This window comes from Amphiura filiformis, chromosome 17 (genome assembly GCF_039555335.1).
Source record: "Amphiura filiformis chromosome 17, Afil_fr2py, whole genome shotgun sequence".
Classification (NCBI taxonomy): Eukaryota; Metazoa; Echinodermata; class Ophiuroidea; order Amphilepidida; family Amphiuridae; genus Amphiura; species Amphiura filiformis.
In genome coordinates this window covers 4,697,526-4,724,595 of record NC_092644.1, presented here as the reverse complement: position 1 = coordinate 4,724,595, position 27,070 = coordinate 4,697,526, and the positions used below count along the sequence as shown (strand labels likewise).

At 37.6% G+C, this 27,070-nt stretch overlaps 1 protein-coding gene across 1 annotated transcript; it reads left to right on the top strand.

Annotated features, from left to right (window-relative positions):
* Positions 1–6,470: 6,470 nt before the first annotated feature.
* LOC140136834 (MYG1 exonuclease-like) lies at positions 6,471–23,235 on the top strand. The gene is given in 8 exon segments (XM_072158432.1): positions 6,471–6,500; positions 6,502–6,613; positions 7,518–7,623; positions 9,261–9,491; positions 10,895–10,973; positions 17,200–17,322; positions 18,655–18,836; positions 22,143–23,235. Coding segments are annotated over 8 exon segments (1,032 nt in total). The 3' UTR covers positions 22,312–23,235.
* The last annotated feature ends 3,835 nt before the right edge of the window (positions 23,236–27,070 follow it).

Below are 27,070 nucleotides of genomic sequence, written 5' to 3'. Positions count from 1 at the left end.
GATTAATAATTTATCTTCAAAATAAGACCAAAACCATTTGTTCATGATGAATTTTAGCAAAAATATAGGAATAAGTAGACAAAATGATTTAGCAAAATGTGACAGCACCACCTTTTTTAGGGTCCCAGTATAAAAAACATGACCATATGTCAAGAGGTACATCATTTGCTTCAGTTTTTGAAAAAGATTACTCCAAATATGGACTAAAACACCAAAATCAAGGATCGTCGCACTCTCATTTTAACCCCTGGCCTTGCAGAATAAAATTGCAGATTTACGACAATCTCAGATTAAAAATATGAATTGTGAATGGCTGCATTTACACTAAGCCAACTCTAACCCTTGGGTTGAAACACAAAAACAACAACAAAAGCTTCATGTGCATCAAAATATTGTGAGAAATTGCCTCCAAAGTGGGAAAAATCTAGAAAATCAAGGAAATTGCCGCTCAATGTAAAAAAAGTGCTACAGAATGAAACAGCAAGTTACGGACACCCTCGGAATAAAAATATCAACTTTGTACATCCATACAGGCTGAGTCAAAAAGAAGTAAACTCATGTTTGAGAGGCTGCAACTCGAGATCTGCAAAGAATCTGCTAAAAATAAAAATACCACTGGAAAGAGCAAATTCTATACGTCTAAATAAAAAAAAATTGTTGAAATTGCTCACAGCAAACTAAAGTTATACTCATTTGAATACAACCACCCATTTTTGTAGCTGCACACGGCTGATTGATTTTCATCCATTTCAATCTCGAATTAATCAGCAAAGTGCTAACAGGATTTATTGTTGAAAAGACAACTTTTGCTTTTAATTAATATTCAACAAAGTCCATTACGGTACTATAGTTTGTAGGGATACCAATTCAAGTCTTTACGAACGATTCAGCAGAAGCTTGATTGGGGAATGTTGGGTAAAGGATTGAGCTGATCTTTGGTCTTGCTGTAACGCATGTCTAACTCTAGTAATGGTCACTTGTGATCTAACAGTTCGTGGTCTGCGTGAAGCTTCCGGCTTTCTGTTCCTTAGTGTCCCATGCACATTGAGCTTGTTCACATTTTTATATACTGCTACCTTACATGGAACCCGGTTAGCTGTAGGAAATTGGGGATGAAAAAGACGCTGAACTTCAGTGGGACTCTTAGTTTCATGATACTTCGATCGACAGAAACGCGGCGCTCCCGTCATGGTAAATTGTGGTGCCATGTTGTCATTTGGCCCGTTTTATTATAATGTAGTGCAATGAGGTAAAATTCATATTGAAAAGAGCCCTTTAACATGTAGGAATTATTGATCGAAACCACACCTGCCACAGAACTTTATTTGCATTTGAATATCGCGCCTTACCACTCAATATAACAAGTATGCCCCTATTTGGGAAGTGAAACCGTGTGCAGCTACAAAAATGGGTGGTTGTATTCAAATGAGTATAACTCGAGTTTGTTGTCTGCAATTGCAACAATTCCTTTTTTATTTAGACGTGTAGAATTTGCTCTTTCCAGTGGTATTTTTATTTTTAGCAGATTCCTTGCAGATCTTGAGTTACAGCCCCTCAGACATGAGTTTACTTCTTTTTGACTCAGCCTGTATTCAAGGTAAAACAACTCTAGGACTTCAAGTTGGACCACTGCAGTAGATAAAAACAACAAGTTGGTCATAATATGTTGATAACTACACTCCAGAAATGGAAAAATATGAAAACTTCACAAGTAAGGTCAACAATTTCTATGGGAAAATACACAGGAAAATGGCCAAAAAACAAATGTTTCAATATATTGCCATTTTTAACCCAACATCCTAGAAATTTCTTGTTTACGTCAAAAGAAAGATATTTTTGTGGAGATTCAGGAAAAAGGAGTCTCAATTTGATTGCACATGTGGCACACAGTAGGGTAACTCATCATCTACAGTCATCATATCATTTCACCCTTGGACAGCGTTTCCTATGGGAAAATACACGCGTTTCGGGCAAAAAAACATCAAATTTTCAAATTTATCGTAGAAAAAAACAAGTTGTGCCAAAATAAAGATACATTTCTCATGGTTCAGAAAAAGTAACTTTAAAATTCACTACATCGTTGGCACCGGGTCGAAAAACTCACTTTCTAAAGGCAATTTCTTAATTTCTTCTATGGATCCAGACACTGGTCTTTGCTGATAAATAATCTGGTGCTTTCACAGAGCCGCCGTGTAAAATTCAAAAGGTCAATAGACCTAAAAATATTTTTTTTGTAACTACACATATACCGTACTGACGCGAGTATAGTCCCACCTTCGAGTATAGTCCCACCCCCAAAGTTTCGAAAAATTTCAGAAATTTAAAAAAAAAAAAAAAAAATATTTTTTTAAACTTTTTTTTTTTTTCGGTTTTGTAGTGTCCTGGACCTAGACCTAAATGCTAGGATCATTCATGGTTGACCTAAAAATAAAAATAAAAAAAAATTTCAAGATGTTTTGTATTTTTTAATATGAAAATTGATACTTTGTATTCATGTCATACTCTATTAATGATTTCAAAATGCATTCAAATTCAATGCATTTTGAAATCATTAATAGACTATGACATGAATACAAATTATCAATTTTCATATTAAAAATACAAAACATCTTGATTTTTTTTTTTTTAGGTCAACCATGAATGATCCTAGCATTTAGGTCTAGGTCCAGGGACACTACAAAACCGAAAAAATAAAAACTTTAAAAATAAATAAAAAAAAAATTTTTTTTTTTTTTTTTTTTGAAATTCGAGTATAGTCCCACCCCCAATTTTGAAAAATGTTCACCCAAAACGGGGTGGGACTATACTCAAGCGTCAGCACGGTACTAAATAAATATTTGAAAATGTTTAGGTCTCTATGAAGAAAACAATTTGATATTTTTTATGCTCAAAACATGCCATTGTTCATTTATGGGTCGTATGCAGACACCTAATGAGCTAATGTGTGACCCCCCTATTATAAGCTTATCCATGGGCGCAATTTATAGTACAGGCATTGCAGGGATCTACACGGTGATTTTTTAAATTTTGGGTGTATAGGCATTTTACATTGAAAATACAATTATACATGTCACCCATGCTCCACGTAATTGAATAGCAGCCCGGTACTGCAAAGGTTCGCAGGTTACCAGTTGTTCTCATCTTAGCCAGAGGTACTCACACCCCCCCATCCAGGCTCCGTCACTACAATTTCCACTGTCCTTCTCCGTACGTACGTCGAAGGTCTGAGACTCCTGAGCCTATGCTGGTCCAGGGTACACATAAAATACCACTTTTTGAAAATAAAAAAAACACAGATCCACTTGTGCCCCCATAAAATGAGTACAGAAATTTGTCTCAAATATGAATTTTAAGAAATATACGGGATATGATGTACCGCATTGATATTGTCGACCTGACGCCTTGTAGGATCTATATTAGTCATTTTATATACAGTGTATATACCGTATTGTCTTAAAAATACCAATTTGTCATATTAAATATATAAATTTAATATAATGAGTAATATTTAGCATCGTAACAAACGAATACTGATCTTTATGATATTCAGGTTTTTTTACATCTCATGTAGGAGGTCATATCATATGTGTTGAACTTCTCCTATTGTATTTGTTCATTTGCAGGAGAGAAGAAACGCCATTGAAACGCCATTGGTATTAGGGCTTACTTTATTGAACTCACCGGATTGCTATTCCAAGTAATTTGATAATACAGATACCGTAATAATGTACTAATGGATCGAGGCGATGGCATTGAAAAACCTAATAAATTATTCATAACCAAGGCTTATATTAAGCAGGCACCCAGGCTTTTTTTACCCCATGGTTGCCCAGTTTTGGCTCCTGGTTAGTCCTGCCAGCAAGACCTCAGTCTTTATCATAAACATAATAAACATAATGACATCTACGGTAGAGTTGGGCGACTAAGTCGCCAATAGTCGTTAGTCGCGACTATTACTGATAGTCGCGACTACGACTATTGAAAACCAAAAGTCGACTAATCCAAGTATATTTTTGTGTTAAAAAACTACTCTATAAAGTGCCAGTCATCCCCACCGAAACCAACCAAATACTAACATATAAACTGCGAAAAATGTGAAAAAATGTTAGTCATTGTCTTACCAATAGTAACACTAACCAACAAGCAATCATAAAGTCCATAAATCATCATTAAATTGGTGTTATTGACTTGTTGTCGAACTACTTTCCCACAAGATAAAAGCAGTCAAAAAACTCAAATTACTTAGAACTGTCGAACATCTCATTATGATTATAATTTATGCAGCAATAACAGGTGTAGCAGCGTCATAGCGTGCATGTACAGACCCAGGTTGGGTGTTTGTACCAATTACTGAAGGTATGAGATTATTTTAACTTTGGAAAGAAACAGCGAGAACTTCCGAGAAGTGTTTTCCAAAAGGAAAATTTAGGAAAATATTATTAGATTAGAAGTACTTTTCACGTAATTTCAAAAAGCTATGCTTATTGTGGTAACACTAACAGAATATTTAGAAAGTAACAGGAAAATAAACAAATTAGCTGACAAACAGTCGTAATGTTGCAATGCCACCCCTGTAGCGACAAATTCAGTAGTCTAGATGAGGTCAGGTGACGTAGGTCGGAGGTGAAAGTTAATCGTACATGCACGATGCAACACGCTCATGAGCATACCATGGAAAATATGCACTGCCGTGCGGCATGTTTACATATTTTAATGCACAGCAAAACATGAAAACGAACGAAGATCGCTATTGGAATATTGATGGTTTGAGAAATTATATGAAGTTTCTTGTGCTGTTGCTGGAAAGTGGCAAGTGAATTTACTTGAACAGAAAAGTTAGGCCTATATTACAGCATTTTACAGTCAAATATTTGCATCGCAAACGCAACAGTGCTGTATCGCAACAGTGCTGGTTTGTGTAGCAAGCTGTGATGCGATGCCGGCAATCACGGGTCCTGTAATCATGCATTATAAATACTAAATTGCCACCAATCTTTCACCCGATTTTTCAGTCCAATTTTAACCACAGATAGTCGCGACTATAGTCGTAGTCGCAACTATTTGCTGCCGACTAATCGACTAGGAAAAAAGTGATAGTCGCCCAACTCTAATCTACGGATGTAGGTATGACGAGTTACAGTTACTGGAACTAGCTCCTGGTGTGTCCAATATTTTACAATACAAACTATAGGATCAGGAGCCAGTTTTGGGACCAGGAGCTCATTTGAGCTCCTGGTCCAGGCATACTTAATAGGCCTGTTCATAACAGTTACGGTACGTAATCAATCGATAGTGCGGACACTTTTCACAAGTTTGCAAACCATCAAAATTCATGATCTCTTTGTGTTGGAAAAGAAACCACATGAATAGAGTGCCCTCTCAAGGATAGGTACTCTTGTGGTTCACACCCTTTCAATTTCGGACCCGTGCACTTTCGCGCCCTTTCTGTTTTGGACCCGTGCACTTTCGCCCCCTTTTTATACCACGGGTAATGTGCTGCTGTTGATTCATGCTCGATCGATTGCTTGAACTCTCGGCGGTGCGGCGTAGTATGTTTATAGTACTGGGCCCGTCGGGCATGCACTAAAGTCTTGATAAACCCGGGAAGGCAAGAAAGGATATCATTTAGTACCGTATTTGTAATAAAATAGAGGAACAATTTTTTTTTCGCAGTACACATATAATCACAATAGCCATATTAAGCGAAATAATGTATGTGGGACAGTAATTACAATAGACCAGCGCCCTCTGGGGTTTGGATGTCGTGTTGTGACCTTTGACACAACATCTAACTTCGTCTTGTGTTTTACCTGTTGTTTATTATATCATTTATATGCTGTTATTATGTATCATGTTGTGTAGGGTATACCAAGATAGGCATTCAATATCAAAAATTAAAGTGTTATTGTTCTATACTATTTAGTGTGCTGGTCTAGCAGTAATGTATGTTTGCTTAAAACGGAAGTCATGCATGGAAGTGGTTTATGATACACCTAGCCCGAAACATCATGGCCCTACTTGTTCCTTCCTCACCATAGGGCCATGAATGCCGTACATACGTAGAAACAGAAACGAAAAAAATGATCACAAATTTTCCCGGGAAAATTGAGTTTATATGCTTTTCTATGGGGTTGACCCATAATTTTCATGTCAAAAAGGGGGCCCTGAAATTTCGAGACCTGTAAAGGGGGGGCCCCAAAAATTTTTTGCGATAAATTTTTTTTGCATCAGGCCCCCCCTTACAAGTGTTTGTGAACAGTCCCTTATTACATAATTTATTTTGAGACGAAAAAAGTGAACTATTCATCACTTTTTTTTAGTTTTTGCCATTTTTATCGGCAAAAAACTGTTTTTTGCGCCTAGTGGTTAAAACCACATTTTTTTTTCACCTGCGGCAAAAACCTGCAAACACTGGTTAATCTGCTTCCCATTTTGCAATTATTTAAATTGTAGGTATAGTACGATTGAGCATGGCAGATTCAAACGGTGGTGGTGGTGACGTCAAAGCGCTCCCGTGTTTTGAAGAAGATAGGCACCCACAGTGGCTCATTTCATTGTGACGAGGCACTGGCATGTTTTCTATTGAGAACGCTGCCAGAGTATAAAGATGCAGGTTAGTTGAATTGGGCCATTCCATTTAAATTCCACACTCCCCCTGTGGAAGATTTAGCTAATGCCTTTCACAGAGGGAGTATGAGTTTCAAATAGAATAGACAGTTGGGTAACTTCCTTTTGAAATACTCACACCAGTTGCAGATGGAAGATGGAGGTAAAGCCATAATACAGGGGGAGTATGAGTTTCAAAATGATTAACCGTGACCAATTACATTTGAAAAACAAACTCCCCCTGTGGAAGATATTTCCAAATTGTTCTACAGGAGTAGTGTGAATTTCAACTGGAATAGCCTATTTGTGATCCTGGGCAAACAAGGGGTGATTGCACATGAGAGCGGGATGATCCGCATTGAAACGTTTCAATCCGATCTTGTGGGATGCGATCAATAATATAAAGCATCTACACAGCACTCAAATCCGCATCAGGGAAATGATGGCATAGTGAGTGTGCTTCTTGTAAATGTGTTACAGTGCATGTGCATGTATTTCGATTTAAAGGCACATAAAGCAAAATTGTGAAACGTGTTTGATAAATATACCTGCCATTTGCAATGGAGCTTATAATTGATTTCATTCCGTATTAAATCAAGCATAAGATTGATCATAAAGTCAGTGTGAAATAGGCCCCAGATGTCATCATACAGGTAAATTAAAAAATTGTAAAGTGAGCTCTTTCATGAATGGTGTGCTCTCTTTCATAAATTTTGGTATACATCTGAAGTATACATATCCGAAATATGGCAATATATTTCATGTGACGGTACACTAGGGGTGGGTAACCAACTGATTAAACTTTTTATCATTGCTGGATTCATATGATTAAAACTTCTCAATTTTGTGTGTTAAGTATATTTGATGTATAAATAATGAACAATAATTTCCACTTGCACCTATTTGTACAGAGATCTGCCGCACAAGAGATCCAAAGATGCTTGACACCTGTGATATAGTGGTAGACGTGGGTGGTGTGTATGATCCAAGCAAACATAGATATGATCACCATCAGAGGTAGGTTACACTTGAGACCTGTGATATAGACAAATCCAATTTCACGCATTCCTGCACCTCAATGGCAGCCATAGCCGCGACGGGGACCCAACTATCTCACCTAAAATGTGAAATGATGCGGCCTTGAAGGGTATTTTAAACTGCATTCTATCACCCGTGTTACACGTAGACAAAAGAATGATGACAGTTTACAACACAAAAGAATCTCACATCGAATTTTAAGCGGGTTTAATCCACCCAATTGGGCACTCACAACACCTGTTTGGTGCATGCGGGGACCCTAATATGGCCGACCAAATCCTGACCATGACTTGGCTCGTTGGATTCGTCTATAGTGGTGGTAGATGTGTGTGTGTGGGGGTGTATGATGCAAGCAAACATAGATATGATCATCATCAGAGGTAGGTTACACTTGAGAGTCCTCTCGTCAACTGACCGACCCTATGCCACTGCAGCGAGTGATATAAGGTTAAGAAGTTATTTAGTACGATGTGTCCAATGAAATTTGTACTGACATCACTAACCGGGCTTTGCCAAAAGTATCGTGTAGTAAAAACTTTTGAGAGGCCTGTGAAAATGGACATTTCATGTGTTTGGACTGCTGAGTAACGGGCCATCCATAATTTTCGCCATTTTCACTTACGTACAAAGCGTACGTAACTTTTTACCCCCCCCTCCCTCTCTCCCTCCCTCGAGTTACGTACAAATAAAATGGCGAAGGATTTCCATGAGTAGGCCTACTAATAACAGCAAAATTGAGATGCTGAGTTGGGGTTAGAGTTTTGGTTGAAGGTTCGATTAGGTACAGGTTTAGGGTTAGGATTAGTGTTCCAGGAGGACAGTTGCTTCTGGATTAATGTTTTTACAGATAAGTTGAGAAATGCTGAGAAAACTTCCTTTTTAAACCGTATTTTCATAAAATGCAGCCTAAATCTACACTAAATGACTAATATACCACCAAATCTGCTGAACATCCCAATACTCTCTTTTCCACTAAGAACCCAGGGATCACATCATATATAGGGGGAACCAGGGGGCATCCCTTCAGCATGTTTTTTAAAAATGTTTTTTGGTATGAAATAAATTAGCACAAAAATAGGACCACTGTGTATATTAGACTGACTGAAAATTAAAGAGAAAATCATTGTTTGCATGGCATGTTATAGAAATTGTTAAAACGAATAATAGAACAATTTTAAGTTAATTGGTTATAAATTATAAATATAAAATATTGGAAAATACCATAATTTGTCACTTTCATTTTTTTTTATTGCTCAAACAAATCGCCATTTTTCTTACGTACACATGCCCAGGATTTTTACCCCCTCCCTCCCTCTTACGTATGCTTTGTACGTAAGTGAAAATGGCGCAAATTATGGATGGCCCCTAAGGTGTAATGAATCTATGGAAAATGACGGGAGGCATGGGGGCAAAGTGAATTTCAGGGGGGGCAAATCAACCAATTTTGCGACAAATTGCAGCAAAAGTGGAAATTAAGGTAATTTTGGGGGTTTTGCCTCAAAAGTGGGTGGACAAACTGGGGGGGGGGGGAAGGAAAATGCCCCTTGCCCCCCATAGCGCCACCACTGCTGATATGATGAATGATTAATTAATTGCGAAGTATATTTCTATCACAGGTCATTTAAAGAGACAATGAACTCACTTCGTCCAGAGACCCCATGGACCACCAAACTTAGCAGCGCTGGGCTGGTGTACCTCCACTTTGGCGAGGAGATCATCGCTAATGCATTGAAAATTGACAACACTGATGACAAAGTGTCTACCTTGTATAACAAGATGTATGAGAATTTTGTTGAGGAGATTGATGCTATCGATAACGGAGTTTCACAGACAGAAGAAAAGCCCAAGTAAGTTAAGGCATGGGTCAACCATTTGTTGAGATCACATAGGGCCTATTGTTAGATGTAATGATGGGCACAGATCTTTTTTTATCTATTAGCTTAACAAAAACTGCTGTGTTTATTCTTCCAGAAAATTGTAATTGTTCCCTCGTGTTACCATGCTGTATGGCCACGTCCTTGATTGTTCCTCATCCTGAATTCCACAGAAATGGTCACAAAAGGGAAAATTTTAATTCATAATTTACATTTACTTTGGTCTACTCCTTAAAGGAGTATTTCGTGATCCTAGCATCCTCTACTTATGTCATTTTTCATTAGATATCCACTAAAAAAACATATTCCCAAAATTTCAGTTGCTTCCGATTTTATGCTCATAAGTTATGCATGATTATGTGTATTACACTGCTCCATAGACAATACGTTGTAATTTCGTTCTGGTGCACCAGAACGAAATTCAAATTTCACGATATCTTTGCTAAACGAATTAATCTGCAAGAAATATTTTGTACATTGACATTATGTAGCCAGAGGTTTCCAGTGATATAAAAATCTCAACTTTTTTTGAGAAAAGTGGGGGGATGAGGCTGTGGATCACGAAATGCCCCTTTAAATAACTAGTTAAGTTTATTCTGTCTTCCCTACAAACTTCAAGTTCTTTCCTAGATAGTACAGCCTGGACACTGAACCTTTGCATCATGGGAAAGAATAGTAAGATTCAGGAACAACCTGCAATACACATCTGGGTTATTTATTATTCGTGAAGTATAGTGAATTCAGCACCTGTTTGCGACAAAATAAGTTTATGGTACAAATGCGCACGAAGCGTGCAAAAAAATTTGCCATATTGAAGCTAAAATGATGAAATGTGGTGCAAAAGTGGAATATATGTTTGCGAAGCGTGCAAAATTTGGCACTTTTGGGGCTAAAATGGCCAAATAGAACGTTAATTGGGTCAGAAACCCACATACAGGCATCAACATTGGGGGATGAGTGTATGGACCACCTCCCGGCAAAATATTGGGGATTAATCACCCCTGATAAATGTGACTAATTTTGCATTTTTCTCAAAAAATAACTACATACTGGTAACAAAAGTTATAGGGGCAAGGAATCCAATTACTTCACTGAAATTTCAGTGATTTAAGACAAGTGGTTCATTATGTTAAGAAATGAGGTACATTCTAGCGGTACTTCTTTTCTGATCATAAATAACATACCGCTCGTCTTGAGTCACTGAAATTTCAGTGTAGTAACTGGATTCCTTGCCCCTATAATATACATAACTTTTGTTACCAGTGTGTCATATTTTTTGAGAAAAATGCAAAAATAGTCTCAAATTTATCAAGGGGTGTAGTACCACCTTTAGTTTCTCTAGTACTGATCCCTTATATTGTTTGATCCTTTCACAGGTATGTGATCTCTTCACATTTAAGTTCTCGAGTAAAGCACTTGAACCCTGCATGGAATCAACCTGATGCTGACCCATGGGTATGTTGAAGCTATTCCATTTAAAATTTTAGATTTTTACTTTATTATAAGGTACTACACACCTCGATAAATGTGTCTATTTTTGCATTTTTCTCAAAACTAATAACACAGTGGTAACAAAAGTTATGTATATTATAGGGGCAATCAATTATTACACTGGAATTTCAGTGACCCAAAACAAGCGGTTCGTTATTTATGATAAGAAATAAGGTACCACTAGGATGTACCTCATTTACGATCATATATACTGAACCGCTTGTCTTGAGTCACTGAAATTTCAGTGTAGTAATTGGATTCCTTGCCCTATAATATACATAACTGTTGTTACCAGTGTGTTATTAGTTTTTGAGAAAAATGCAAAAATAGTCACAAATTTACCACAGGGGTGTAGTTCCCCCTTAAAACTAGATCTGGTGATGCGTATATCGTCCTGGCTGAAATCCAGAAATGACATCATTTATTCTGGTGCTGTCACTTCTGGGTTTCCAGGAGGAAGAACATGCCTTTTGCAAAAAAAATGGCAGACAAGACTCGGCCCCTTTTCAGTGAAAATACAGCTTATTTAGCCAATGTGAACATGGGGTCATCGGCAGAAATATTTTCCTATCATACTGGACTTACACGTCAGGTATATGGTATAGTAATGGAAAGAAGTGCAAACGTTCGTTCGTCGGATGTTTGACGAAGTGACCAGCTCTAATGACGTCACTTTGTAAACAATGTTGAATAATTAATTAGGTAATACCAAATATGGAGGTATCCAAAAGTATGCTAATTAGAAGTTCAACGAATCGGAATACGATTCTGGTGTCCAATTCTATGCAAATGAGTTGAAGGCAGTTACGTGAACATGTTCAGTACTTCCTCTCTAGCTTAACTCTGTGGGTATCACCCATATCATTTTTTCTTGGTAAATTTCCCCACAAAATAGGCAGTGATTGTAGGAAATCCGGTCACACTACTTTTTCACTCATGGTGGTAACAGACCTTTTCAAATCAAAGTTTTCCAAAAACAGCTGCCGTTTGTTTATGATGACCCAGTTTATACTTTTTGGTCATCAACGCTAACCCAGACGCAACTATCTAGACTGAACACAAATCTGCATGAAGGCCACTATCAACTGGGGGTCTTGTGTAAGAGATTGATGTTTTACTGCAATTTGTCAAACTCTTAAAGTGCTAAAAAACAACAAAGATTTGCACTTTTCTTTCCATTTGTGAAACGCTCCCCTGAACCCTATACATTATGACCTGACCATAGCCTATCTAGACCATGTACATGTACACATGAGGTATAAGTTTCTTGTCATAATGACCTCCATTTTACATACAGATCCATAACTATATGTCGCCACCACAGAGGAGTAAGATAAGACAGAGCGCGTACCACCAGTCAAAGTCTCCGCCTCATCCGATAATGAGGGCCGATTATTCCATGAAATGCGACAGGCGAGACTGCTACGCAATTTCCGCGTATTTTCACGGTCTATCGCGTAATCGTGAAAGCACGCAACGCTCTATCGCGTATACGCAAAGGCACGCAGCGTTGGCGTGATTGTTAGACACAGCACGATCGAACAATCGGCCCTCATGAATATGCGAGAACTGCAGCATACAATACACGGGGACTTTGACTGGTGGTACGCGCTCTGTCTTATTTTACTCCTCTGTGGTCGCCACACTCTCTATGGTTTGCAATTGTCTCTATTATTTTCAGATTTTTTTTGGCAAGTCACTGGCATCTCTGGATATACAAAATCTAAATGTTGATAAGTTCATTGTGATACATTGTAGGATTTCGGTTTTTACTAGTTGATTCCACAGCTCTGTTCATTTCTACTTCTCCAGCTTCTGAAGCTGATTGGGCTATTCCATTTAAAATCCACACTACCCCTGTGGAAGATTTTGAAAATATCTTCCACAGAGGGAGTGTGAGTTTCAAATAGAACAGACAGTTGGATAACTTCCATTCTGAAATTCTCACTCCAGTTGTGGAAGATATATATAAGTAAAGGCATAATACAAGGGGAGCATGTGTATCAAATGATTTACCCTGACTAATTACAAAAATACATACTCTCCCTGTGGAAGATATTTCCAAAATCTTCCACAGGGGTAGTGTGGATTTTAAATGAAATAGCTGCAGATTACGCTTGAGCTGCATAATTCAACCATTTTATTTCGTGAGCTGGTCTCATGATCTAACCGTACACAAGCCTCACAAACTACCATTTCACAGGTAATGCAATAGAAAAAAAGCTTTTCATCATCATGTTGTGGACAAATGGAACTGTTAAGTCGATCCTTAAGCTCGCTTGTTGTAGAGTTTGTTCTGGACAAAATGGACCCGGAATGTCAATGCTCAAGCTTTCTTCTTGTAGAGTTTGTTCGGGATAAAATGGGTCTGGTGTGGTGATTCTCATGCTTTCCGTTTCTCGAGTTTGGTGTGGCGAAAATGGGTCTGGTGTTTCGATTCTCAAGCTTTCTTTCTCTACAGTTGTAACATAATTGAAATATTTCTCTGCCAGGCTTCGAACTCGAAGGTTTGTTTTCAAAGCAGCGATTCCTCCCTCACCCTTGCCTGTTTTGATAGGAATCCTGGTTGATTCTGCACATTCAGGACAGTTAATGGTTTGCCGACCCCCATATATCATAACAAGGCATGTATAACAATATACATGTGGACAGTTCAACTCTTTGGGGGTGTGGGGATCTACAAACAATTCAAAACACAGCGCGCATGTCAAATCCTCTTCAGTACTTTCTATGTAGGCTGCTGCTGCCATGTTGCAAAAATTGGTTCAAATATATGATATGTAGTCAGTTAGCTCAATTGATAAGGCATTCGACTATGGTGCGAGAGGTTGCGGGTTCGAACCCTGGCAGTGGTTTAGTACAATCTCGTGGAAAAATTGAGTTAGCTTGAAATTACTGCTAACTGTCTCGTTGTAACCTGTATGAAACTCAGAGAGCTGATCCTGGTTACGATGGTCATTTGTGGAATGCCTAAGGTGTGGGTTCTTGAAGCTGCAAAGTCCCTGTGTTGTTGTTAAGTGGTTTATGGAATGATGTGGGGCCGTAGTGGTCAGCGAAAACCTGTAAAGTCGGCTGAAGCTTGTGGATCAATGTCTAGACATTGTGCCTGTGCGTAGCACACTTTAAATCATTGCGCTTTTTTTTGTCTGAATAATTTCAAAAGTCAGAGTGTGTTACTGTGGTGAGGTGTTGAGACCATGGAAGTAGTGTAGGTAGATGTAGAGATGGAGGGTGGATTCACAAACATATAATAATTCCAGCCTAATCCGAGTTGAGTACCACAAGCAAACTTCTTCATAACTATAAGATATGATAAGATAAGATAAAAATGAGATGAATATCATTGATCAAACAAACAAAACATGTCATGGAGGCAGGGTTGTAGCTATCCCAAGTTTAGTACCAGGCTCCAATTAGAACACTGGCTTGGGCGCAATCTTTTTAGTGAACGCAAGTTATAGGGAAATTGCAACAAAAAGTGGAAATTTTCATAATTTTGGGTTTTAACTGGAATGGGGTACTGGGGGAAAGAGTTCTGATTGGGGGAATTTCCACCATCCCTGCCACTGCACACAAAGTCAATCTGGTCTGATTTATGATGAAGACACGCTGCACAAAAGATGCAATGTCAAATACATGTAAAGCATGACTTCTTTTTTAAAGTGTAGTATTAGGTGACGAAAAAAAGCACTGGCTGTTCTACAGTGGATGGACTTTCAAAGAAGTGTTGGTAGGGTTGTCAAATGACCTAAGAAAATCAAAGAAAACCAAGAACAAAATCTGAATAATGTTTGCAAACATATTTAGAAAATATTCTGTCCGATTTAAAAAAAAATCAATCAAAATCATTAATCCACTTCAGCCAAAAAATGGCCGTTTTATAAGCACACACAGGGTTCCCGCGGTCCTTGAAAGTCCTTAAATTTAAAAACACATTTTCAAAGCCTTGAAAGTCCTGGAAATTTCCACAAGGTCCTTGAAAAACCTTAAAAATTGGAATTTTACCTAAAGTATAATTTTAACCAAATTTGGGGAGTGGAGAGGAGCTGTCACTTTCGTAAATATGCAGCTTTTTGATCCTTGAAAATCATGCTTTTGGACCTTGAAAGTCCTTGAAAAGTCCTTGAATTTTAAAGGCTTCAAGGCGCGGGAACCCTGCATACAGCTAAAACAAATTTCAAAATCCCCAAAATGCCAAATCTTGGTTGGTTGAGCCCGTACAAAAGGGTGTATTTTGTTGTCTTGACTACATAATTATATTGTTTACTCACCATATCACATTCGCTTTCTATCATCTTCAAAGCTGTCATGAATTTGATCTTCCATTAAAAATCTGCTTATTAGTCCATTGACTGCATTCATTTATAATAGCTGATTATATTACATGCAGGCTTCAAGTTCAAGTTAAATGTGGTGGATGTTGGTGTGTGTGCTTTTTTGATCACTATTATTTTGTAGATTTCTTGAAGATGTGCTTTGAAGGCTGTAGTGTCAGTTATTGCTATTGATGATTCTGTCAGTGAGTTCCATTCGGTGACAGCCCTTGGTAGAAATGAGAATTTGTAGGTGTCCCTTGATGGTTTTGGTGGTATGAAGGCCTATCTGCTCTCTGGGAATTTTCGTTAATGTATACCTAAATAGGAAACAGGAACTTCACTCACCTCATAGGTGACATGTGGAATATTTGGTAAATTACAAGCTGTATCAAAATGATTGGTACCCATCAGTTTTCATTGATAATGGATGAGCCTGGCACATCAAAATTCAATTTGTAGATTCAATTGGTAGATTAATTGCAAAGCAAGTCACAACCTATACATTCTGGACATTTCAAGAGTATCCAATGTTGTTTTTGGAAGAGGCAGGCTTTTCAATAAATATCAAAATTGATGGGTACCAATCATTTTGATTCACCCTGTACATTTTGTTTGTTTGTTTGATATCAATAAAAGCAATCTCATTTGATCTAAATTACTAGGAATTCTCAAAAGGGGAAATCCCTAACTCATCCAACTTATGGTATGACATTGCATTTCACATTTCAACTTCTAACCTGTTATAAAGTGTTATACAATGCCCTTATAAGTCCTACTGTAAATTTGGAATAACTTTGTGTAGCAGGGAATTTTTTTTTTTTGCGCAATTTATTGTGAAATAGAAATAAATTTATTCCTTGTGCCAAGGTTGATGCATGAATTTTGTATAATGATCTATTTATCCAATTTCCTGCATGTTTTCTGACAATTGAGTCACAAAAATAGACTTAAAACAAGTCTAAGCATTCAAAATCTTATGCTAACATTTTGCTCTAATGTTCACTTTTTTGTGTTACTTAAAATTAAATTACTGGTTGTAAAAGATGTTTTTTCCCAAAATTAGAATGCATAAATTGAAATTATACTTCACACAAGTGTTTATAATGCTCTAAAAATGCACATTTTGGTCCTTAATTCATAAGATTTGCCAAATAGTGAAATTTTATCTTTATTGCCAGTTAGTACTAAATGAATAATTAGGATTAAGCTGTGTTTCATTTGGCAGAAGTTAATTTAAAAAAAAAGTTAATCTCAAAAACTTGATGACAAAATTAAATTGGAATTTTTTGCTAGTGTAAATAGGATCATAGTTATAATGACATCTGTGTGTGGGACGTTTAAATGTCTGAATGTGAAATACTGTATAGCTGGAGAATTTTCACAGTGGTTTATTTTCACGGTTATCATGGTTGAACATCAATCAGCGGGCAAAAGTTTCAACCCTGGGAAAATATTTATTACACATTGTGCTTAATAATGTGAATATATTTGGAAACACAAATTGTGACATGATCTGGTCTATGGGGGCCAAAGGAGGCATTTTTGACAATTGAGTTACTGTAAATGATGATTACATTATACATTCAATAGGCAATCATTTACTGAAAACACCAAAGGTCTAGGATACTTGGTTCTAAAGTTGTGACGTTTTTTGATGTCTATTTTCTTATGTATTTTACTGTTTTTTACTACATATTTTTACCTTTATCTCAGTTTCAAATTTGCGCATTTGGCCCCCATGGACCAGATCGTGTCACAATTAAACACCAACTGAACTTTAGTCCAGAGTTGATAAAATTGTGAAAAATTAACTTGGGCGAAAATATGACACTATACAGTAACTTTGATTTGTTTTCTATTATTTCTCATTGCAGGAAGGGTTCCAGAAAGCCATGGCTCTTACTGGGGAGGAATTTCTACTGAGATTAAACTTCTACAATGATAGTTGGTGGCCAGCCAGGGAGATAGTGGAGACTGCTCTGAAACAGAGATTTGAGGTTAGGGCATTGATTGGTCATTAGGGGCTGTGCAATAATTATGAACCCTGGGGAGGGTAAAATGGGGGGGCATTTTTTGTGAGCCGAAAGGGGTGGGGAAGCAATTTTGACTAGCCAAGGGGGAGGGGCAAGCAATTTTGGCACACATTCATGGGGCGCCTTTTAAATAAAATGCTCTAAGAAGGCTTAGGAAAACAGTACGGAAACACTTTAATATGCAAATTTTTCTGTTCGCTGTGCTTGCAACATATATATAGACCATTTCAGGTTTGCAAATTGGGATCCCAAAAATTTGGCATGTGCAGGGGGCGGGCAAAGATTTGTTGGCGGGCCGAAAGGAGAGGGCAAGCGATTTTTGGCGGGCCGTTCGAAATTTTACTCTGGGGGCCTCATAATTAATGCACAGGCCCTTAATTAATGAGTGAATCACTTTATATACTGTTCCTATATATTGAATTCTCAAGTGCATCCCACAAGTGTATGTTGTTGCAAACTATTCACTACTCAAAAACAACAAACCAATCAATCTAAGTAATGTTGTTACTAAGTAGTCGGTTGCTAAGGTCAGAGTTTCTGCGCACTGTGCACACACATTGACACAACGTCATGCACATTTGGGGGACTTAATGCACGCAAATTATAACATTATGTCAAAATTGCTCTGTTGACCTGATGACCACAACAAATTTGGCTGATTCCATTTAGGTGTATGCTGGGACATATGCAAGAATTACAAATATGCCAAATCTTCAAGTTTAAAAGGTACATTAATGGCTTTAACTCAGAAGAACATCAACCTTCTGAAACCAAAAGCTGAGACTATAATTTCTTCGGCTCATAATTGGGAAAAAAATGAGACTCGTAACATTGTATATTGAGAGAGAATGGCAGGCATAAATATGGGTGCAGCACTTACGCTTGTTGCCTAATGCGAGACTGGCGCTCGCTTGTGTTAATTTACCCGCGCACAAGTTGGGACAAATTGATGTGCGCAGTAACAAAAACAGAATAATTTTCGCCAATTATAAGCTGAACAAACGGTAGCCTCAGACCAAAAGTGGGTGTGTGTGTGAATCCTGAATGGTCGTTTTGGTCTTCTTTCACCTACCATCACTAATGATATGTGTGCTGGACAGATTTAAATTGATGTGGGCGGTTTATGTCAATCAGTGGTATAAATTTTCAGTTTTTCATCAACATTTAGATACGCTGTGTGGTTTACTGCCTGATCGAAGTGAACCATGCAGACGTTGTGTAATGCGCTTTTGGCAGTTTATGTCAATCAGTGGTATTACTAATACTTACACATTATATCTGATTGTGTCCATTCAGGTTGACAGCAGCGGAGAAATAATGGTGCTTCCACAAGGCGGTTGTCCATGGAAGGAACACCTCTATGACCTCGAAAAGACACTGAATGTAGAGACGCCTATCAAGTATGTGCTGTACTCAGACCAAAGTGACAAGTGGAGGATACAATGTGTATCTGTCGATAGTCATTCCTTTGAAAACAGGTGAGACTTAGGATCAGTCACTCAGTCAGGTAGTCCCATTTGAAATTCACACTCCCTCTGTAGAAGATTAAGGTTGTGTCTTCCATAGGAGGTGTATGGATTTCAACTGGAATAGCCCATTGGATCAGGATAAGCTGTGGTTTACTAAATTTGCCCCAATACCCACTACCCCCACCCAGACAATTCTAGTTCAAACTCTGCGGACCAGTAATGATCAATGCAAACTTGCAAGGTCCGTGATTTTGTTAAACAAATGGCATTTAATATAGTGCCGGTCCGTATGTTGCTCCCACCCATGGTTCATTTTGATCTTATAGGGCATGAATATTGAATTTAACTGTTTGGACAATGTTTGCAAATTAGGGGGTTTTCACGCGAGTGTGATAATAAATATGTTGAAAACAGCTCCACAGAGGATTCCCTGTGATCAATAGATAGAAAATGGATCTACTACATTAGGCACCGGAGTTTCGCGCGATTTAAAACGGCAAAATGCGCTGGCCACTTTTCAAAATGCGCGAAAATGCGCCAAAAAATAGGTCAAAATGCGCTTAAAATGCGTGATCCCATGTTATCAATGCAAAACACGAGAAAAACATCGGTAAAACCATGGCCTGTCAATCAATTACTTAACGACTTCGGTTCATTTCCAGTTTCTGGAAAAATAAAAAATAAAGATGGCGACCATCACAAATCGTCGATCGAAATGTCGAAAGCAAGGGCAAATTTCCCCACATTATGCTTGGTTTAATGATCGTTATTTGTATTTTGATGTACATAAGTGAAGTTAGAACCAATTTTGCGTGATTTTTCTTGTAAATGCTGCCGCTTTGGGGCATAAAATCGTAAGTTTTAACTTTAAGCTTATCGATTGGTCAAAATCGTGAACATTCTCGATGGAACCCAAAATGCGCTTTGGACACCCAAATGCGCGAAAATGTGCGCTTTTGCGCGAACCGCGCAAAACTCCGGTGCCTATACTACATGTATAATGTAAATTGTTGCTTTAGTGTGCATTCGCATGTAACATCATTATAATAGGGATGACCAATGAACCATCAACTTGATTAGAACACTCTCATAGACATGCAGGGAGCTCAACTGTGCACTGCTTGCATAGACATTTCTAAATTGATCTCATTCTTTTATTTTTCAATATTTTTCTGTAACAATTGGGGAAGTTAATGCCAATTATATTTTGTAACTATCTTGAAAATTACAGCAACATAACTTATTTCATTTTCCTGTAAGTGCGAGTCAAAATTGGTCCATCGCCACAGTGCGCGTAATTGCCAGTGGCTGAGTTCAGCACTGCTCAAGAATGGCACAAAATATTCATGTCAATAAGATCAGGTGAAAAATGTGGCCTACTGAGCTGTAATTTGGCAGAGTTGCCAGTAATACCTCAATCATACCCTCTGTAAAAAGGTTAAAAAATTGAACAAGTAGATCTCGAGTTACAAATTAAATCACCAGCTTCTCTTTGGAATTTCCATACTCCTTTCGAATCATGCTAAGAAGACATTTTTCTGAACATAAATGTGAAGTTTCATGCTCATTCGATGTATTTTTCACCTGAATTCAACCCTAAACGTTTTCTTATATTTAGGCCTATACCATCTACAACTTGCTGCTGGCTATACCTTGTTTAGAACTTTAAAAAGAAGTACCTGAATGTGCAACCATAACTGTTTCAAAATAGCCCGCGAAAGTCATGCAGGTAACTCCGAGGTCATGCATTGAATTGTTTTGAATGAGGAATACTACGGAACCAGCACCTTTTGTTAGAAGTCACACATGAGCATGATGAGTGAAGTGGATAACCTCTATTGTTGTGAATGAGTCAATGACCTTCAATGACACTTAAGATTTTGTTTGCATACACCTACTAATTTGGTCATATTTTAAAAACCCAATAACATTGAAATTTTTGGTTGTGAAAAAAAAAGTTCACCTGGACTTAGTGCAATTTTGATTTTGTGCCATATCGCCATCTTGGATGATTTTTGGCAAATGTTCTCTAAATGCATGATTTCAATGCCTCGGTTTGAAAAAATAATTTATGCCATTGACTAGTAAAGTGCCATTTCATAAGAAACCCTTTGATACTTTCACAATATGCTTGTTTCATGTTTGCATATATGTTAAAATAAAGAAATATATAAAAGTAAATATATGCTTATGCCAATTTTGCTCCCAATTGCTATTTTTGGACCTTGTCATTTTATTTCGTTCCAATGACTGGTCAGAATGGGAAACTTTGAAAATTCATAATTCGAAAAGTTTTTGACCGATTTTGACCATTTAACCACCAAAATATTTCTAATGACTAGTTCTATCCAGAAAACAATCTTTTGTAGCAATAGGGGCAACATGAAAATTTGATGGTTATCCCTAATTATAATGACATTTAAACCCACAATGATGTATGTTCCTGTATTGTATTCGTGTTACACGGGCTTTGGATGTCGACATTTTCCCATGATGCACTGCATATTTTGGCCTCGACCCAGCGACCGCTGGATGCGCATCGTATTGTGAAATGTGAGAATTCCATATTTGTGACCTGCTACCACGAAACAGCGTAAAGTCGCAATTTGGTAGTTTCAGGACGTCTTGGCTGCTGCATTGGTGTTCTTTGTTTCACGCGCACCTGTTCAAGTCAACAGTATGTCCTTTGTGAATGGGGGTACAATGGGCCATTCACAAAGGACATACTACTGGCTTTTACAGCTGCGCTGCAAACAAAGAACACCAACTCAGTAGCCAGGATGTTTTGAAACTACCAACTTGCAACTTAACACTCATTTCATGGTAACTTAACTTAACTAACTTAACTAACATAATTTATAATGCGCCTTTTCCTGTGGCTACAAAGCGCAACAAGCATATTAAAAAGAACAGCAAACATGATCAAATACAGAAAACAACATTATGGAAAAAGATATGTCTTGAGCATAGTTTTGAATGATTCAAGAGTAGCAGCATTTCTGATATGAACCGGTAAGGTGTTCCACAAACGTGGAGCTGCCACTGAAAAAGCTCTATCACCAGCACCCTTCTTAGAACGAGGCACAAGGAAGGAAATACTATCTGGTAGTAGGTTACATTTTTAACAATAAGTCATCAATTCAGAAAAGTACAGTAATTCATTACTCACTGACTGGACAGTCAAAAAAAGTTCTTCTCCATGTACAACAAGCAAAAGGGGCAAAGTAGGTATTTTGCCTGTTAAACATCCAACTCACTGATTCGTCTCATTCTTACCCTTCTAATAACTTTATTATGGTATTAATTTACTTGCAGATTATCCCTACCAGAGAAATGGCGAGGGGTCAGAGATGCCGAGTTGTCCGAAGTGTCTGGGATACCAGGGTGCATATTTGTCCATGCTACAGGGTTCATTGGCGGGAATGAAACACACGAGGGAGTGCTTCAAATGGCAAGAACTTCATTGACTATGGGAAAACAATGACCCAATATACATACTTAATTATGCAGGGGCTTTTGTTATTAAAACTAATAGCTATACCTTTTTTTACCCGGATTTGGTAGTGATGTCAGTATGCATTTCATTGGGCGCAGCTTCAAATCGCTAGTGTTCGCTCAAAGTGCTTGCATGCATACGCACACACTTAAAGACGCCGCATAGATGTGCAAGTGAAACAGCTGCGTCAGGACGTTTGAACGTCACTGCCACACCAGGTTACAAATGGTGTAGATATGAGGTGTTTGCCTTTGCCATATTCATACTACTATAAAAGTGGAAATTTTCACGCTCGTTTATTTTTGCGCTTTTCGCGTTCCAAGCTGCTACCGTGAAAATGACAATGCACAAATATATTCCTTTTATGTTTAGGTCAATGTAAGGAAACTTAGAATCGTGAATTTAAAAACAAGGGAAACAGTTCATAATTGGCAAAGCGCAAAAAATTAAACGCTCGAAAATTTCCACTTTTACAGTATCAGTTGAACAATTCAACTGAAATTGCACTATTCTAGGTGCAGTCACCTGGTGTGTACACTGAATAAACTGTGGTTCACTTCAAGTTCAGCAGTGATGTAGCTGCATATATCGGTGGTTGCAGTATCAAATCGCATAGAGTATTCATGGACACACATACAAGGGTGGTTTGTTGGTATGCTTGGGGCACAACCTCAAGCATAGTACAACAGGTACAGGAGGCTATTACCAGGATTCTGCACCGCAGGGAATACAGGTAATTTCACACTAAAGCCTGTTTAAGTGAAAAAGAGTAGGAAGTTTGAAATCAGCGACCCATAAGATGTCATGGTTGCAAGTGACTACTGTTATCGTGAAGTCAAGTCGTATTTGATCAGCTGTCTCTTTCTTAATAATAAAAGCTCTTAAAATTGGGCAAATTTGGATGTGGACATATTGACAGTCTCAATGGTGTATTGATTTATGATGCCAGTCTTAACCCCCTGAGTATACTACCTGCCGATCTAACATTGCCTCTGATTGGTCAATAACATGATATATTGACTTTAACCAATCAGAATAGAGCTTTGCAAATAATTCACCCCAATTTTTTTGCGTTGTGAAATTATTCCAACAATGTTGCTGATTGGTCCAATGAATGAAAACTTCTTTTTGGCCAATCGGCAGGTAGTTCTCATGGGGTTAATGTATACAGTACCTCAAACATTTGTGGCATACTCATACAGCGGCGTAGCCAGGTCTTTTTCAGAAAGGGGAGAAGTGGGAGAGGGGGGGCATCTTATTTCAATAGAAGTGGATGGTAATTCAGAGTTCTGTCAATCATACTCATCTGCCAATAAAGTAATAAAGAACACCTGTGTTTGAAGTGGTCAAGCCCCCTCTAGTCTATAAATATATACTGTGCATAAAAAGTATCCAAATACTTAAAAGCAATATCTTTCAAACACTAAACCTAATTTACCAAATGAAGTAACCAATAGATGGAGAATTTTGTTCTGCATATTTTGATACTTCATTCGACATATTATGCGATTTGATTTAATACCAATTTATACCAATTTGAATAAAAAGAGAGCATTTCAAAAGTGGCAAAATTTACATAGACATTTCTCTCGATAGACGCTAATTATGAGCACAGCAAGTGAGTTTTGCTCCCGGGTTTTGCTCTGTCACAGAATAATGAACCTGTTAGAATGGGCTATTCCAGATAAATCATGCCCACCCCCCATAGAGGAACTCGGATTTCCAGGTTTTTTTTACATTATTATGGACTGGAATTCCAGTTTTTTTTCCCTACTGTACACAGGATTTCCAGGTAATTTTAAGTCATTACACAATTTACCAACCGTGGGACCCATAGAGGATATCGGATTTCCAGGTTTTTTTTACAAAATTATGGACAGGAATTCCAGTCTTTTCCGCTACTGAACCAGGATTTCCAGCTAATTTTAAGTCAACACACAATAAACAAATGTGGGACCCATAGAGGATATCGAAACCGGTTTTTTTACATAATTATGGACTGGAATTCCAGTTTTTCCCTACTGTACAACATGCTTTTCAAGTAATATTAAGCAGATCTTTATTTCTAAGGGCTCTACAAATCACACTCCTGTGATGCTGTTAAGGAGAGCTGTAGAAGCTCTGGAGCAATTGAGCAATTGAGCTCCTTAAAAACGAGACCCATAGAGGAGTAGGAAATCCAGCTTTGACCTTTGACGTCATGAAATTCAGATTTTTACACAATACCTTTTTCAGTACTAAAACATCAATTTTCTCAGAGTTCACTCCGAAATGGCTTTTTTTTTTGTAGGTTAATGTCGTCACCCCAAAATGTTTTTTGTTGACATTTTATTCTTTCAAAAACTGAATCTGATGTTACCAATATAGGATTCTTTGACTCATTTAATTTTCAAAATACTTTTATGTACTTTGGATTACTAGCAGCTGGCCAAGGCACAAACGCTAAGGTGGTGGGTGCGGGAGGGGCACAGAAGGTTTTGAAATCGGCATGTACTTCATATGATGAATTTTACTTAATGATATATTTTACCTTAAATTGTGAAATTTACCCTAAAATTAATTTACCTTAAATTAGGGCCTATTTGGCCCCTATGGTAGGTTACTTGAGGGCTGAGACAAATTGTCTCAGCTTGGGGCCTACCAAAATTCTTCCGTTCCATCACGAGCCACTGTTATGGCTAAGTTTTAGAAAAGAGTTGTAGGCCTACTAGATTTTATCGTTGGTTCAAAGGGGGTTGCTAAACCCGCGATTCAATAGCAGCCCAATTGGACTAAATTTGGAGATTTTCATTGCATTGTCAGTTTCCACATTTTCCTGAACATTCCATAAGGGGAAAGGGACGACTTGGCGACGCGATCTTCAGTAGATATAGTATCCCAATGAAACTAATAGCTAAGGAAATAATTAGGTGACTTTTTGATGATATGACCCATGATTGGGGCTGATATTGTTTTGGCAAGCTGGGGGAGGGGCTATTCCAGATAAAACATGCACCCCTAGAGGGTCAATAAAATGTATTCTAAAATGTCTGGAATTCCAAAACATACTTGAGGAAGAAACATTTCAATTGACTAACCAAAAAAATCTGGAATTCCACAGAGGTATAGTGGGTTTTTAAAATGCCCAAATAAAAAGTTGGAATAGCAATAAAAGTCTGGAATTACATGGATGGGTATAGAGGGTTTCTAAAATTACACCAGTAAAAAGATGGAATTGTTAAATTGACTACCAAAAAGTCTGGAATTCCATAGAGGGTATAGAGGGTTTCTAAAATTACACAAATAAAAATAAAATAAAATAAAAAGTTGGAATTTTTCAGTTGACTACCAAAAAATCTGGAACTCCATAGAGGGTTTCTAAAATTACACAAATAAAAATAAAATAAAATAAAAGTTGGAATTTTATCAGTTGACCACCAAAAAAGTCGGAAATTCCATGTTATTTTCTAAGGTATTTCTGCTTCAAATTGCCATGACTGTTTCCCATTGTTCTGATAACTTATATTAAACCATATTCATTTAGGAAAACTGGTCACAATTTATTAAGATAATTTTGTCACATCAAGATTAATTTTATGTCGATGTTTATTTTACGGCCACATTTTGCAATAGTTACTTAGGCCTAAAAAATTGTTTAATTGGTGTAACCCGACCGACCTTAAAAATAGGCCCGACCCCAGACTTTTTTTTTTTATATTTTTAAAATATTGAAATGTAAAAAAAAATGTTTAAAAAGTTCCAATTTATGCAATTTACAGCTTTAAATGTATGTAAATTTTTTTTAATTGCCGATCGACCTAACCTATTTTTTTTCATGTTACGCCAATCAAACAATTTTTTAGGCCTTACATGAAGGGAACGAGGTAATCATGTTGCTTTCTCAATGCATAGCAATATTTTGTTAAACCGAGTTTTAGGTCCATGAACTGAACCACGCAAAAGGGAAGCATACTCTGTCGGCAGCACACATTTCGAACATGAAAGGATTGGATTGTGAAACTCAGCTTCTTGCTTCAGTTTTTGCTAAAAATTCATAGGGCAAAGTTCTATCTTTATGTCCTTAATCATTCTTTATTTACAAGCCGACTGACTTAACGCCGGCTTGTTCTGTCTTTCTCATTACAAGTCGACGGCGATTAATGTCGGCTTGTTCTGTCTCTTCTCAATTTTCTTTACCTAGCCGGGACACCGCTAGGTCTTGAAATGCTATCGATCTTTAAGTTAGGCGTGCAGCCTAACTTATTTCTTTCTTGCCATTTCTTTCTTTCCTCTTTCTTCTTTCTCACAATTTGCTACTACTGCCACATTCTTGATCGGATTTCGACCAAACTCAGTCACAAGCAGTATAGGGTAGCTGGCTACAAAAGTTATGGGTTGTTTAATGTCAGAGGTCATGCGAGAGGTCACAGGGGTCAAAAAAGGTCATTTCAACCGAAAATGCCCCGATTGAGCTGAAATTTGAATGCAATGATCCTTATGACATTCTAAACATGTTTAAAACATTTTATAATTTATTGAAGGTCATTAAGGGGTCATAAAGGGGTCAAAGGTCAAGTTCTTCAAAATGCTCCAATTGAGCTGAAATTTAAATGCAATGATCCTTAAGACATTCTAAACATTTAAAAAATATTTTAAAATTCATTTAAGGTCATTAAGGGGTCATAAAGGGGGTCAAAGGTCAAGTTTTTCAAAATGCTCCAATTGAGTTGAAATTTAAATGCAATGATCCTTTACACATTCTAAACAT